Raw genomic sequence first — 16425 nt, 5'->3', positions numbered from 1 at the left:
CCGGCACACAGTTACACATATGGGGGTGATAAATCTAGTTCTTCAGTAACTGCTGCATTTCTTACGTAGCATGCTGCTCATGCCACCCTAACCTAAATGCCCATCCCTTCCTCCTGCAATAAACACCGGCTATATTTTCAATATTCTTTTCTCTCACTTTTAATTCTCACAGAAAGATTTGTTCAAAAAGAATGCACCCCTGATGACCACAATTTTTCATAGAATTTCTTAAAGCACACACAAAACCCACCGATTTTCAAACTTCCGAAGTATCCACATTACTTACTATTGCTCTACTTAGTACAAACTGGAAATTCTGTAATTCATAATAGTAAATAGACATGTGATACAAGTGCCTACAGTGTACCGTTCCAGCCAGACACAAAATCCACCACTGGCAGCTCCACCCCAACAACCAGAGGAAACGGAAGGAATCGTTGTGAGTGCATAAAGAAGATGGATGCTCAGAGAAAGTTAGTGATGGTGTTACGTATTTGAAACAGACTTTAAAAAAAACGTTATGATTGTAGCAGTTGCTATTATCTATCACAAAAGTACTAATAGCTAACCTTTGTCACCTGTACTGATTTCACGTTTACCTAGTTTGTGATTATGAGACAAAACCACAATTCTTACCAGAACTCCCGCATCAGATTCTTGATAAAAATAATTTTCTGAGAAATGCGTGAGTGCTGTTATAAATTCTTAACTATAATTTTATTTAAAAGCAGGTTTAGCAATCAAGAGTTCCTTGGCTCTCAATTCTGGATTTAGTCAAATCATATGCAATAAAAGGAACAAATATTGAACATTGTCAATTTTTATGCATGATAAAATATGATCTAAAGAAACAGTAAATGATGTTTTCAGAAACTAAAGATACTTCATGTACCATTAACGAAATGCCTAAAATGTCCTGGCCACCTACTCAGCCAAAACAATATATTCGTATATGACTTCAAAGTACTGAAAACTTCTTTATCACTTACAGTTTAGAAAAGAAGGCCAGGCTTGAGCTAATTCAGTGTTTTACTGGCTAGGATAATACAGGAATAGACTTTCTTTAACTGTGGGAACTGCATTTCTTCTGTATAAGAAGAAAGATCATTCACATTTGCTGCCTGTGAAATTTTCTAATGAGATCTGTACTGCTTCAAAGCAGGTGGAAAAAAAGTCACACACTTCTCAATTTGTGTGACGGCTGAAAGTCTTCAAGGCATTGGCTAAAGCAGCACAGATGCCACAGTTTCTGTAAGACTGTTAGGAACCTGTTACTACTCTTACATATCTGATTGCATTTCTACTCTTAGAGAAAAGGTCACTGAATCAGTAGATAAAATGAAACCTTCCAGTATAAAAAGAATGAGTTAAATAGGTTTGTTGGTTTGATACTATGAATATCATGGTCTGGAGCACTACAGTTTCTGTAATATTCTGCTTATTTTTTCAAAACAACTTTTATTTCTACAATTTTTCTGTTCTAGAACATACAATAACAGTGTCTTGGTAGATCAAGCACTAATTGCAGATCTAATCATAGCTTTTACGCTTTATTATGTATAGTTTTAAACAAATTGCTTACAGAATAGTATTTTTAAACTAGTTGATCTTGATACATCAGGAAAACTCTAAAAAATGCTTGTTTGATGTTTCTGATTCAAGTAGTAGCTGTTATTGTCAAATAAAGCTATTTGCTGGTTTGGCTAAGCAGCCAGTCTGAACAGGGTTATTCCATGTGCTCAGAAATACAAAAAATATAATACTAGATGGGAGAAATGCCAATGCACTTTTATCAAAGCAGGTTGAAACGGTTTGTTATCAAGCACATTCAAATTGTCTTTAAACACAATTATTTTCTCTGTCAATAAACCTAGCAAATATGACCTGTGTTACTACTGTTCCCAACATAATTTGCCACTGTTTAATATACTGCACTCCCATCCAGTAAAAAACAAACCAACACCACAGAACAAAACCCAAACAAACCAACCTTTATTAAAATAATTTTGCTAGGCTACAATCTGCTGAAACCAAATTTTCAGATAAAGGCTTGAAGACTATCAAGCACTTTGGAGAGGATGTCCTGATGCTGTCTTTGAGTACGACTAACTCTGTCCACAAGTGTGAAAAAAAATAATAATTCATTATTACTACATTTTCCTATTAGAAATATTCTGCAGATTGTTTAAACTAGTGATCCTGTAGAAACAACACCCAATTTAATAACTACTGAAAGTTTTAACAGTGCCTAGATTGGAAACTTTTCATTCTAAATTTCTCAGTCTGGTTTTCTTTAAAGGACACACTAAGTATTTTTCCTACATTTATTTACAACACATTGCAACTACTAGTCCAGTGACAAACAACCTTAGGGTTTCTTCTTTGGATCATTTACAAGGAGTGACCGTTTGCTAGCCCTGATGCCAGGGAGGATGCTACTACACTTGCAGCAGCTAGGAGTCGTGAGTATTGCTGGGACATTATGTATTCTCAGTTTGGTTCTGTGATAAGGAAATAAATGGACTTCTAACACCTATGAAAACCCCATGCCTCTGGGCATCACACTGGAACAAAAAACCACACAGAAGGTACTGTTTCACGTCTTGGAAAGAGCCCATCGGACAAGCAATAGGCCTGGGTTAATCTTGCTAGCAGAGTTAATCAACTTGGGAACACAATGCAACCAAGTAACTTTTTTTCATGAAGTTGTTTCATTCCTTCAAGCATCTCCTCTCCTTTCCCTTCCCTTTTCCTCTCAGGTTCTGCTTTGCAAAGTGTGAATCTACTGTGTGCTACTCTTTCTATTTTTGTCTTAGAAACACAATACGGGAGCTCCAACTCCAAGACGTTCTGCCTATGTCTACAGGCACCTCGATACCAATTCCGTTGTAGAACAGAACCACACAATCTTACATCAAGATTTGAAAATGTATTTTGATACGCACTCTATTTCTCATCATAACCATCAACCTTAGCTTGAATTGCATGTGCCTTTGGAGGATGTCCTGTCATTAATTGTTGTACCTTGCCTGGATTACTGCAATGCATTACTCACAGCATTTCCTGATTCCTTTATGCTTTTCAGCAACGAGGTTCCTAAGGTTGATTACTAACATGGTGCTGCAGACACCTGCAAGCCCCTCTTGATCTGAGCAACAGCTGATAGCCTGAGCTCTACAATTAGGCTGGGGCTGAGTCAAAGGCAGGGGTAGGATAGCTGCCAGCTTTCCTACAACCTTTCTCTCTCTAAGGGGGATCTTTCATCAGAATCATGGTAAGTTTGCATTTACCTAGAACAAACCATATCAGACAGTCCATCAGACCAGGAGAGCTAATGGAATATATCTATACAGATGGCTTCACCATCAAAGAGCCTATAGTTCACTTTTTCTAAGCCAGCATTAGGGTACAGAGCAGAAACAAATTGCTTTTAGTCTCCCTCTGCTATTTGTGACAGGGTCCCTCTGTTCTACCATACTTAGACAGACTCTGCTTTCTTCTAGAGGAATTTGTCGTCTTAAGGTTTGTCATGAGCATCATCATTTTCTGGATCTTGCTGGCTTCCCAGAAAAAACTTCCTGAACACCAAAAACCCAAACTGCTACTGGACTGACCTTTAGGCAACCAGCATTTATTGCTTTGTTTGTGATGAAAGAGAAGAAATGGGATTCTTTCCACCTACTACTAAGCCGCTCTCCATTAGCCAATACCTTGAGTACAGAAGACTTCAGGGTCTGCTCATTTCTGCCCCCTTTTAGGTGACAGCAATGAACTGAGGTTGGTCTGTTGGCAGCACTGAAGGGTCTGATTCTTCAGGTACAGTTCCTCAGAGCACAGTAATTAAAACAAACAGAAAAGCTGTACTGTGAACTTGTGAAATAAATGCATGGTAGCTCTAGAAATACAGAGTCTGATGAACACAGCTGTCTGTCGCCGCTCGCATTTTGCATACGCTTCATGGTTATTGGGGAATATCTTCACAGCAAGATTTCAAAGCACCGTAACTAATCCACGTATATTCAAGTTTTTGACATTTTATCAGACAGCTGAACTTTTAAGAACTCAGGGGAGTTTAGTTCAGATCTTAGAATTCCTGCAGCGCTGCCGTAACCAAACCTCATGCATTACCTACTGCCTTTCACAATTAATCTCTAAGACACGAAGGTGTAAGTAGTGACTTGGGGTCCTTTACTAAAAATAAGCTATTGAACAGAACTATCATTTTTAATAATTCTTTAAAAGAGTTTACAAAACAATCACACACATAAATTACTGGTTTAAGCCAGTCTAGCTGTTTTCTCTTAATCACTGTAATATACTGTATGTATCTAGCTAATCTTCATGAAGTTAGTGTGAAAACTGTACCACTAAATGTGAAATATATGAAAGATGCCAGCAGCTGCCTGGAGTTACAGGGCAATGGCCTGGATCCTCCACTGGTGCAAATTAGAGAACACAGTTTAAAGGCTTCCTTGCAGGCATTTCTTAAGATTAAGAATCTAGTTAAGATATTGGTCTGATAGAAAAGAATCAGCATGATTTCAGTCAGAAGACAGAAAAAGCAATTTACCTGAAGAAGGTGACAAAGAACTGCACCAGATCCATGATAGTATTGTGCTGTGAGAAGGCAATCTGCAAATAAAATAGAAGTAAATTACAACACTTTCAGAGTCAACAGCTCCTTTTGGGCTAGGGCTTTATGGCTCCACGGATGATTAGTTTCAAGTGTAATTTCAGTCTAGTGTGCACACACCTGCATTTACCATAAAGTGAGATGAGCAACTAACTCCCCTGCCTTTGCCTGTGTCAAAATACAAACAATGGAATATAGTCTTTCTATTGAAGTAAAGTTAATAGAAATGCCCACGTAAAATTTGCTCAATATAAACAATGAAAACAACATGCAAAATATTAAGAAATCATATTGATATAAATTGTCTTCCTTATAGTCAACTCTTTTAACCTATTACCATTTTCCATTTTAATAACAACACTGAAACAAGCATTTAGAAATGACAAAACCCCTCTTTTGCTTAAAATTTATACATTTAAAATATTTTAATTGTATAATATTAAAATTACCGCATATGTTAATTAAAAAAAAAAGATAAATCTGGTGCACAACAGAACAAACTGTTTGAAAGCAAATTACTTTAAAGACAAAATAAAAAATATTCTTTTAGGCTACATTTTTACAGCCTCACCAGAACATGCATTAGTTCAACTCCTTACTGTAATTTTTCACAAAGATTTAATAATTATCTCTAAGACAGCATATACACACAGACGCACATTCACACTTGCATGCAATAGAGCCTATAATTATTATTATAATTACTTTTTGCTAATGTTAAGAGTGGTACTTAATATTTAAGTTATATCTACAAATATCCTTAAGTCCCTGTCTTGTTCAGTTTTTCATAGCGTGTAATTATCAGCTCAAGATACACAGAATCTTCTACTTTGAATTGCACAAAGTATTTATCTAACTACATTCCCAGCCTTTTCAAATAACTGGGTTTTTTTGGAGATCTTTGTGCATTTAAGATCTGATGTTGACTAGTAATTACACGGAATTACTCTTATTCCCTTTAACAGTTGATTTATGAACTTTTGAAATGATAACTCATGATACTCAGGAATTGATATATTTTCTTTTTTATGGCAAAAATGTAATGCAAACTTCAGTTTTATAATGGTGCTACTGTGCCTTGTGCCAGCCAAACACAGCTAAACATAGTTCAGATTACTAAAAGTCTAAGGAAGGAAGAGCATGTGAACTGTATCATTCCAGGAATCAGCATAGGGGGCACCATCATGCAAACGCATCTCTGCAACGTAATTTCTGCTTTCTCTTTGCTAATAATGCACAACTGCAAGCAATGCAAACAATTCTAGGAGCCCTGGAATTGGATACAGGAAGTAGGTATTTCAAATTTTCTCAGCCCAAAATATCAGGGAAGATACTTGATAAATGAATCGAAATATAATTTAGTGTATTGCACTCCTTGAGTGCTACTATCTGTCTCCTCGTCAGAGAGGGAATTTCAATGTGCCTAGCTTAAGTAGACTGCCGAGTTTGGATCAGGGCAAAACCTACATTCTGGCCCAGGAGCGTGTGGAAAAACAAGAAGCTGAAGACCACCTGGGAGGGAGGCAGGAGAGAGAAAGAACTCTTTGCTCACTACTCAAGTTTAATGTACAAATGTTTTCACATTCGTCCAACACAAGCAGAAATTTTAAATTCTCAGAAACTTTAACTTAGACTACTGTCATGAGGCATAATGTACCAAAATGAAGAGAGATTAGGGAGTAAAAATATGAAAAAGTTGAAGAGAAATTACAGAGTGGCCAAAACTGTCCAAGTATCTGTTAATGCCAGTGTAACCTTTATTTTACATCGAAAAGATAAAATCTGAGAAAAGATCTGAAGATCTCTTTAGCAAACATAAAGTGCATCTCAAGCACAAGCAATTGTTTAAGAATACCTTGTATGGGGGGAAAAAAAAAAAAAGCTTTCTATGGTCAATCTTTATTTTGAATGCAGGCTGGATTCCCTTCAAATAATGTTTAGCATTCAAATTAACTGCTGGCTTTTCCAGAATGTTTTTTTACAAGTACCATACTTCAGGAGATGAACTAACACAAAGAGAAAAAAACATGACAGTTTCAGCAGAGTTCACCTTGTGTGACCTGTTAAAAAGCTATTTGTTGAAGGATCATTTATATTTTGCATTACTTCAATTATTTTCATTCAAGGTGTCAGCATTCGTTAACAAACAGCATCTGTTAGTCTAGAAACAACTACAGTCAAGGGAAAGCTCTGCAATCAAAACTCACAATCTGATCACAATCATATCAGGAAAGTTTTATAGAAAATTTTCTAAGAAACTGTAGTACCTTTATTTCTCTTTTTCAACACACAGGAGCTATGAAATAGGCAGATTTACAACAATTTAATGATTTTATTAATGATTAAATATGATTTGCAAATCCCTAAGCTCAAGATGGGATGGACAGCTTTTGCACAAAAACAGACACAAAAGGACTGATTTTACATTTTCCACTTTCTATTAATCAAATCATCTACTTAAGACAATTGTGATGGGTTTTTTTGCTGGAGTTCATGTTTGCAAACCTATGGAAGAACTTCTGTCTGTAAAACTTACTTGTTTGGTTGTATGGGATATTCTCGAACGTACTCATACTTTAGAGCAAAAAAACAGTAAAATATAAAGTTCCAGCCCAGAAGTAATTTCAGATTTTAATCAAACATTATCTAACATTAGAGTTCATGTTTAAAAGATGAACTACAGTATTTTCTGAAGAAACAGTACTACGCATCTTAGGCTAATTTCAACACAGAATATTAACAAAAAGAATACATATTTTAATTATAAGTAGATCACGAAGGAGCAAGTAAATGTATGAATCTAAGCCTGACACAAAGAACCATAATACAATGAAAAAGAGTTGTTTCCATGGGATTTTCATCCAGATATGAATGTTATCATCTTTTTTTCTTGTGCCGAAATAGACAAGGGACAAGACAAGGAAAATTCTTTCAACCCCAGGTTTTCCCTTTGGACATTAAGATACTGGAGATGAATAACTCTTTTGTTAATTGGTATCATGCCTAAGTAGCCCTCATTTTCACCAAAACGTCTAATAAGCCTATGGATCCCAGAAATATTATCTCCATCTTCTCTTACAAATGAAGGTCAAGATAAGTATTATCTCCATCATCTCCTATGGAATGGAATCACCAAGAGCCTTGTGTCAAATAATTTTCTATGGCAAAGTATACGAGTGAACACAGAATTTCCAGCATAAAAGTATTTCCCTTGAAGAAAGAGGAACAATAACACTTCTGCTTTACACAGCTTAACAGTAAAAAATGCAAGTAGGATTACTTATACGTATATAGTACGACAAAACATTACTCGAAATGCAGTTTCAGGTCCAGATCCTAATTCTTTCATTCACCAACATTAGACTTCTAATAAAGAATTGAGGACTGACACCAATATGTCAGCTACAGATATGGCTACAGATGCAGCCACATTTCAGTAACTGTGCATGACCTATGCTTCTCCTCAAAGGCAAGCTTACGGACAGCTATCTGTCATAAATCTTATCAAACAGTTTTCTCACCTTCACAGAAACCACTTGAGAACTTCTCATGAACTACAACAGTTGAAGTTCTTTTCCCCGTTTGGCTAGCATTAAAAGCTTTCAGTGCCTTTATGATCCAATACTGTTGCAGGCAAATAGTTGCTTTGCAAAATGAATAATGACAGGTTTTGTAAAAAACCTACAAAGCGGATGTTTATTTTTCTTAAATACTCTGCTATTGACAGTAAAGAAAAATAAATTAATTAGAAAATAATTAGATACTTCTACTAAAGCCAAAGCTTTTTGTATCCTAGTCTCAAGATTCATCTTGTGAAGGAGTTGCGAGGATCAGGAGCTAGAGGTAAGAACTGCAGTGACTGTTTTATGAAAAATGCTCTATAATTAAACTGTGAGCAATTGCTTTCAACTTGGATTTAGCTCTGAAGTCTGATGCTTCTGTATCAGACGTGAAGAAGGACTTGTGTGTCTGGAAGTTTGTCTAACTTTTCCAGGTATCCAGCTGCCTTAATAAATGCTACAAACTTCTATCTACAAAACTCATCTTGCCATTTTAACTTCAGGAATAGCGTTATCAGAGGTACTTTTTCTGCCAATATTTCTGCCTGAATTTTTATCTGGATGAACTAAAATATTAAAAAATTAATTTTCATATACAATCAGATACAATTGCACTACATTTGTATTCTATTAGATCAAAGTAATACCAATACAGAGAAAAAATGTAGATGCATTCTGAAATTCACAGTCATAAGATTCCAAAGCAAAATACGTTATATTTATGTTCCAGCTTACAGTCTTAAAAAATATAAAGGCATATGAAGAAAAGCTGATGGGTGATAACTGAGCTGTGGCGATTTGTGAGCTGATGCAATAGCATCCTGGCTTGTATTGGAAATTTTGTGGCCAGCAGGACTAGGGAAGTGATCAGCAGGACTAGGAAGTGATCATTCCCCTGTACTCGCGCTGTTGAGACTGCACCTTGAGTACAGTGTTCGGTTTTGGGCCCCTCACTACAAGAAAGACATTGAGGTGCTGGAGCGTGTCCAGAGAAGGGCAACAAAGCAGGAGAAAGGTCTAGAGCACAAGTCTTATGAGGAGCGGCTGAGGGAACTGGAGTTGTTTAGTCTGGAGAAAAGGAGGCTGAGGGGAGACCTCATCGCTCTCTGCAACTACCTGAAAGGACGTTGTAGAGAGGTGGGGGTCGGTCTCTTCTCCCAAGTAACAATTGATAGGACAAAAGGAAATGGCCTCAAGTTGCACCAGTTTAAATTGGATATTAGAAAAAATTTCTTCACCAAAAGGGTTATCGAGCATTGGAACAGGCTGCCCAGGGAAGTGGCTGAGTCAACATCCCTGGAGGTATTTAATAGACGTGTAGATGTGGTGCTTAGAGACATGGTTTAGTGGTGGACTTGGCAGTGCTAGGTTAACAGTTGGACTTGATGATCTTAAAAGTTTCTTCCAACCAAAACGATTGCTCCAACAAGCATTACTGATGTGTCTATCTTTTTTCTCATGTTCATGTCTTTGAAAAATGTATGTTTAAAAAAACCCAAACAACCAAAACCAAAAAAAACTCAACCCAAAACAACCAAAAGTCATAAACCCTAAAAAAGCACTTAAGATGTTTACATCACGTGACTAATTGGAAGATAAGGCACTATGATTTCTGATAAATCTTCTGTAACAATTGAGGATTCAAAAGTCCAATATTCAGCAGAATATGCCAGAGAGCACTGCATACAAGGATGCACGGCAACCAACATTTCAGTGTATGGTATTTCTTAATTTTTGATGTTTTGGTTTCATGCATGATGTAGGAAATACACTTCAAACTGAATAATGATGGATGGAATAAGTCTGTTAAAATATGAATAACTTTTGAACACAGGGATTTTTCCAACCTTCAAAATTTAAGGTCTGCAGGAACAGATTTTTTTTCCCCTGCTCTAGATACTTCATTTCATGTTCACCTTTACTATCACATGCAGCAATAATACATCCTAGAGAACAATAGGTCAAGATCTGTTCCACCACAAAAACGAGACAATCTTGAAAGTCTAACTTAGGGACATCTTTCATATGGAAATAGTAAGCCTGTCCTCAGAATATTGTGTTTTACTTTGAAAAATGTAGGGGACGAGAAGCTGTCTCTGCAATTCTAACAAAGCCCATCTAGCAAAAGGAAAAAGAAACAGAAAATTAGGCACAACGTGAGTGTATCAAATCAAACTTCCACATTTGCAGTAAACATGAACCTAGTCCATGAAATGGTTTATATATCCAAATAATGTAGACAACAAGCAATTTTAATCTATGCTCCATTTCATGACGTTATCCACTAATGTAAACTTCTATCTGCTCAGGCTCTCAGACAATGAACAAATACTGCCCTGAATAAAATTCTTTCATCTTCCACTGTTAATAAATTAAGAACAAGCAAATAGGAGAAACTAAAATAAATTCATGGTAGAACTTTGGTAGATGGTCTAATTATTAGACCTGGAAACATAATACAATAAAGTCAGACATAACCCAAACTAAACTGCCTGGACTGTATTGATTATGTGTACTTAAACCCTACAGAATTATTACTTCCTTCAGTATCATAAAAGTATAATTTAATTTCTTCTTTAATAAAACTATTACACACTCCCACACTGGTGCTATGTATGTTCTGAAGCAGAAGACATGGATATTAACTGGACATGAAGACTAACTCATTTTGTTGTCTAACTCATTTTTGTTGTTTACTCTTGAGGAACACTTTTTGACTGAGGCAACTCTAGACTACAAATATAAAAGACAGTGAAGAAAAATATTCACATAGATGGGCACATTTGTGTGTACAGCATTTTTATCAGGAAAATGAAAAAGATCAAATACTGTGATAATTTGGAAACAGGATGTTGGAAAATTTAGATACATAATAAATTTTCATATTTACTATTTGTTGTATGAAGTGAAGTTTAGATATATACTGTGCAGAAGCACGACTGCAGAGATTCAAGTATAGACTATTTTAAAGACAATATTATGTTCTATTTGGTAATTGGGTGGAAAAAACACCTCAGCAAATTCGTAATTACATAACAAAAGATCAGTTGCTCTCATTTTTTGCTTAAATACAACCACAATTATGTGGGGTTTTTTTGGAAGGCAAAAAATGGTCATGACTGTTCTTTTGCATTGGACTTTGAAAATGAAGAGTGATCTGCACCAGTGAAAGGTGGATGGTAGGAAACTGTGCTTTTCCCAATAGAAATATTTAACAGGGAATGCACAAAATGTATTTTCTTTTCCTTTGTAAAACAAAAATTCCAAGAGAACATGGTAAGAAAAGGACAAATTTACCAACAATGAATCCAAATTACTTTTAAGTTAGAGAAACACTAAATGCTTTCACACAGAGGCTAAAGATGCCACCTGAAAAAAAAAAAATTAAAGAAAATTTATCCGAATTTTGCCATGTGAAACATGGCAAAATCTAGTCAAATGTGTGAATCTAGTCAAAATTAGTCAGCTAGTTTATAATAATCAGCAGAGATAGGAAGGCACTTCATAGGTGAGTGACTAAAATAGATATGAGACCCATAACGTGGAATGAATTACCCTATGGAGCTGCCTTTTCTCTCTGCGAACACCACAGGGAGTACGTGATCAGTTTAGACTACAGTTCTAATGTCAAACTTTGAATATAACCAACGCTAGGTGAGACAAATTTCTCTCATAGTTTCTAAGTACTGATTGGGTATTTCTGCAATATAACATAATGCTAAAGTAGGAAAAAAAATTTCTTCTTGCTGGGATGAAATAATCGTAGAAGCAATATGGAGCTAAGTGCCTGCTGGCAGAATCCTACTGCTTTCTACTGTGTTGATGCCAGTAAAGAATTTAGTCTAATGTCAACAAACAGTCCTCACAGATGATGAGAATTAGTGATAGCAAGACTTCAATGCTGATAACATAAATAGAAAATGAAAGATAACTTAAAGAAAAATCAAACTTGGAATCACAGCCTTCACATCAGGATTTGATAAACAGCTTCCATAGATTATCTCTGCATGTTGAAGTCCTGCCTCTGATGATGGCATACACTAGATTATCCAAATGCCAACCCCTTCCTTTCTCAAACAATGTAATAATTACAGGATATTATTTCCACTATTCAGAGTCACGAGAGGCTGAAAGACAATCTAGGTTTGTATTCAAGTGAGATGAATGACAGTCTTAAAGAAGGTGTTTACAGATGAATTTTTTCTTACCTTGCACTTTGCCTATTAAATTCAATATTCATACACTGCTATTTCACAGCTTTATCTAATTTTGTGTTTGAGTACACATGCATACCACACAGAGAAACCATGAGTTAATAACCTCCAAGAAGCGAAGGACAAAATCTGGGGGAGTGGAACTGTTATCTAACTTACAGTTTAATTCATTATGCAAAGTATCTTCATAATGATTAATACAGACATTATTAAGAAATCGAAATATTGAGTATTAAAGTGAATGAGTGAATGAAAAAAAACCTAAAAGGCACAGACAAGGGAGAAACAACATCTTGAAAGTTTGAAAAAAAAGATGAAAAGTAATTGACACAAAGATCTATTGTACTGGAAAGTTATTTTAGACATAAATCTTTGCAGGATTGAGTTCTCCTGCAAACTGAGTGTGAAACAGCAGATTTCTAGACATCTTCCAAAACTCTGGTTTTTAAAAGCCTGGCTAGGTTAAATGGACAAGCCATTTCTGTCACTTGCTAGAATTTCTCTTTCTCCTCAGCTTTCTTTTTATGACTTCTTATGACATCTTATTATGACTTCATAAGTTAAAGAGTCTCCCACTAGGAAAGCTGCACCTGCTATGGAGCCTGCTCTTGTATGTTCGCATAATAGAGTCATAGAAATGTGGCCTGGAAGAAACATCTCAAGCTCATGCTGTTCAGCTTCCCACTCAAAGCCAGGCTACTGTCAACACCAGATCAGGTCAACAGTGTATTTTTCCAGATAGGTTTTGAAAACCTCCAAGAATGGATATTCCACAGACACTCTGGGTAATGTGCTTCAATGCTAATTTAAAATTTAAATTTTAAATGCTAAATTTAAAATTATTTAAATGAATTTAAATTTTAATGATTTTTTTTCTAGTGATCTAATATTTCTAATGTTTTTAATGTTCATCTGAATCTTCCAAGGTGCAGCTTGTGACTACTTCCCCTTGTTTTACCACCTGCTATTACAGAGAATAATTTAGCTTCAGCATCTCTGTAACTCCCTCACAAGTAATTGCAGTCTACTATTGGAGGCTCTTTGCGGACTGAACAAGCCCAAGCTCCACAGCCTCAACCCAGCTTGTGTGCTTCAGGCCTCTAAAAATGTTTGTGGCAATTCTCCTGGACCCCCTCAGTTTCTCAATACTTTTTCTGAACTGGGACACCTAAAATTGGAGTCTCATTGCACATGCAGCCTGCCCAGGGCTGAGTAGAAGGGGATAATTTTCTCTTAATGAGGCCCCATACTTGGGTATTACCTGAAGTGGAATGAGAGCACACCGTTGGCTCATAAATTCCATCCTGATTAGGGCTTTGTACTTCTTGTCAGACTTCATGAGGTTTCATTCTCAGATGCATTCTAAGCATGCGTCCAAGTACCTTCCTGATTCACTCCTATTCAAAGACAATCTCCATTCTGGCAATGTAATTTAAATTTTTTTCCTGTCAAACCTAAATTAGCTCAAGCACAGGCTGGTGATATTGCATCTGAAGAGTGTGAGAAACTACCTGGGTGCTGCACAGTAATACCTTCATTCTCATCTTGTGTAGCTTGATCGATGGGCTTGCAAAACATCAGGAATGCTTGCCCATAATAGAGAATCCTATTCAAACAACAGACAGACTACTATGGCTCTAGAATACAATAATAAGTCAAAATTGTAAATTATATTTATTCAAAAAATAAACATAGGAAATCTCCAATTTTATACGTTGTTTATGATTCCACACAAATCAGTTGCCCAGATTCGTTTCACTCCTCAAAGTGCTGTATGTTTTTGAGGAAAAATGGTTCAATAAAAAATAGTGCATTAAAAAAATAGTAACATGACTCTCATTTAACACAGCAAAACCAAAGTGCTCTCTCTTCTGTTCTCAAAAGAGACTCTAAAAGATACCTCCTCAAATGCAAAAGACCCATACGATCTCTCCATCAATGTCAAAATGGAATTAGTGGTGCAAGTTTAAATCTGCTGGTGCTGGCACACAACTATGATATTACTCTGTCAAACTGTGGCTAAGAGAAGAGTTGATGAAGCAATCTGGATTTCTTCCAGGGTTCTTATATCCAGGAAAATGCCTAGCCACTATCACTAAATAGCTAATTTTTAAGTCACGTGTCTGTAATTATTTACACTATGGGATGGCTATTTGAAAATATATATTTTATAGAATTCATGTAGATTGATAAAATAAAAAATTCCTAGAGGATGAAGTCAGAATCACAGAGTCACTGCTACTGTGTGAGGATATATTTAACTTTATAAAGTTGTCTGATGAATCTGAGAACATCTCACTAAGGTGAAGGGTTCACTTCACAGCAGTTATTGCATGGTGCAGAGGCTGGCTCAGAACTCTCTCCCACATGAAGAGTTAAAAGAAAAATCTCTCTGAAATTCAAGAAATACAATGTTCTAGAACACAGCAGTCAGCACTGCAAGATCCCAGCTCTCTAGTGAACCTCAGACAGAGCGCTGCATGCACAGCTAGAAAAGCCACCAAGTCGTACTGTAAGTTGGACAGAAGTTTCTGTATACATCTGTAATGCCTGACTTGCACTAAGCCACTTCGCCTACACTTGACATGCCAACCTGAAACTACCTCTTCACTGAGCCTTGACGCAGGGAATCCTTCTGCACCTACCACCGTCCTGCACATGTGGACCCAGAATTCTGCAACAAGAATAGGCTGCTGTGCTCCTTAGACTGCACAGTCCCCAAAAGATACCATTGAAGGCAACCATCTACATCTTCTAAATGGAAATGCTCACAGACTGGGCAGAAGCAACATGTGGAAAGTGCATGCAGATGAAAGGGGAAACAATTCAGTGAACACAAAACGTCTCATAAAATGGCACGCTTAGGTAGTCATTCCCACATCTATTACAATGTGCCTTGGCTGGAAATACGATTCTGTTAAACCCCTCACCTGCTCCCTACAGCCTACAGGAGAAAATGAACAGGTTGGGGATAAGGCTGCAGACATCTTAACTCTGCTGAGTCTGTACAGCCACCTCTTCTGATACAAGCAAGGGGTATTGGATGTTGTGGAAGGATACACAAGTGTCAAAATGTTATATTTATTTAAACTTGTAGGCAGTTAATAACCCTGAACTACTAAAATGCGTACTATTCAAATGAGTTTAATTTACAAAGCTATCCAGACCACTTGGCATAACTGACCTTTTATTATTTGTCAATATGGAATTTATTTACTCTTGTGGACTATTACAGAAAATAAAATTCAGTAGTAATCAGATCAAATTAGAAAACAAGAAGAGCTTTCCAGGGGAAGGGAGCTCCCATAAGCGTAGTCATAGTGCCACTGACTCTGGCTTTTCATCCTTAATGACAATTTTCAGTTTTACTGTGGAGTAAGTAGAATGGAGTTCAGAAGCAATGTTACTCTGTACAGAAAACTGAACAGTGGTTCTGTACCACACCAGCTGTATTTAAAGAGTATCAGATTTAAGTTAAAATGTCTGAAGGAATTCAAAGTGAATACGTACTGAACTATTGTCTGTATTTAAAGAGGCTAACAGCAGTCTTGTTTCTGTAAAATGTCACATTTAAACCTAAAACCAAAACATAACCTTATTTTGTGAAGAGTGAATTAGTTGTTTGTGCGAGTGTCAGTTCAAAAAAAAAAAAATGGACCCTGATTTTACACGAATAAAAAAAAAATCGTATACAAAGAGATACATCTGCATTATACAGCTAATCTGGCAAGCACAAACCTAACACCCTGGAAAACACTATATTGCTCAAACTACCAATGCTCAGATTTCAGTCCTTCAGGCACCTAATACAAAATTGTAATTAGTGATTACAGAAACTATAAAATAATAATTTTTGACAGGTATTTCATATGAACTAAGGAATAAATGATTTCAGAACCAACTGATTATTTTTTCCTCAATTTTTAAAGTAACTCAATTTTCTTGAGACATGGATTAGAAATGGGATTACTCAAAACAAGACAAGTAAATATTAGTATTGCAGTATCTGGGAATGGAA

General features: G+C 36.3%; 1 protein-coding gene across 8 annotated transcripts in view; it reads right to left on the bottom strand.

The window, feature by feature from the left end:
- Window positions 1-16425, bottom strand: part of ATRNL1 (attractin like 1) — a 527347-nt gene that overhangs the window by 248119 nt on the left and 262803 nt on the right. For 4 of the 8 annotated variants that reach the window (XM_074591197.1, XM_074591198.1, XM_074591200.1 and 1 more), the window contains exon 25: window positions 4571-4632. The exons of the other annotated variants lie outside the window; for them this stretch is intronic. In XM_074591197.1, coding sequence (XP_074447298.1) covers window positions 4571-4632 — 62 coding nt within the window. The remainder of the gene's footprint in view (window positions 1-4570; window positions 4633-16425) is intronic. 8 annotated transcript variants of the gene reach the window in all.

Source organism: Larus michahellis, chromosome 6 (genome assembly GCF_964199755.1).
Source record: "Larus michahellis chromosome 6, bLarMic1.1, whole genome shotgun sequence".
NCBI lineage: Eukaryota > Metazoa > Chordata > Aves > Charadriiformes > Laridae > Larus > Larus michahellis.
The sequence above is the reverse complement of the archived record's forward strand: the minus strand, read 5'-3'. Positions and strand labels throughout refer to the sequence as shown.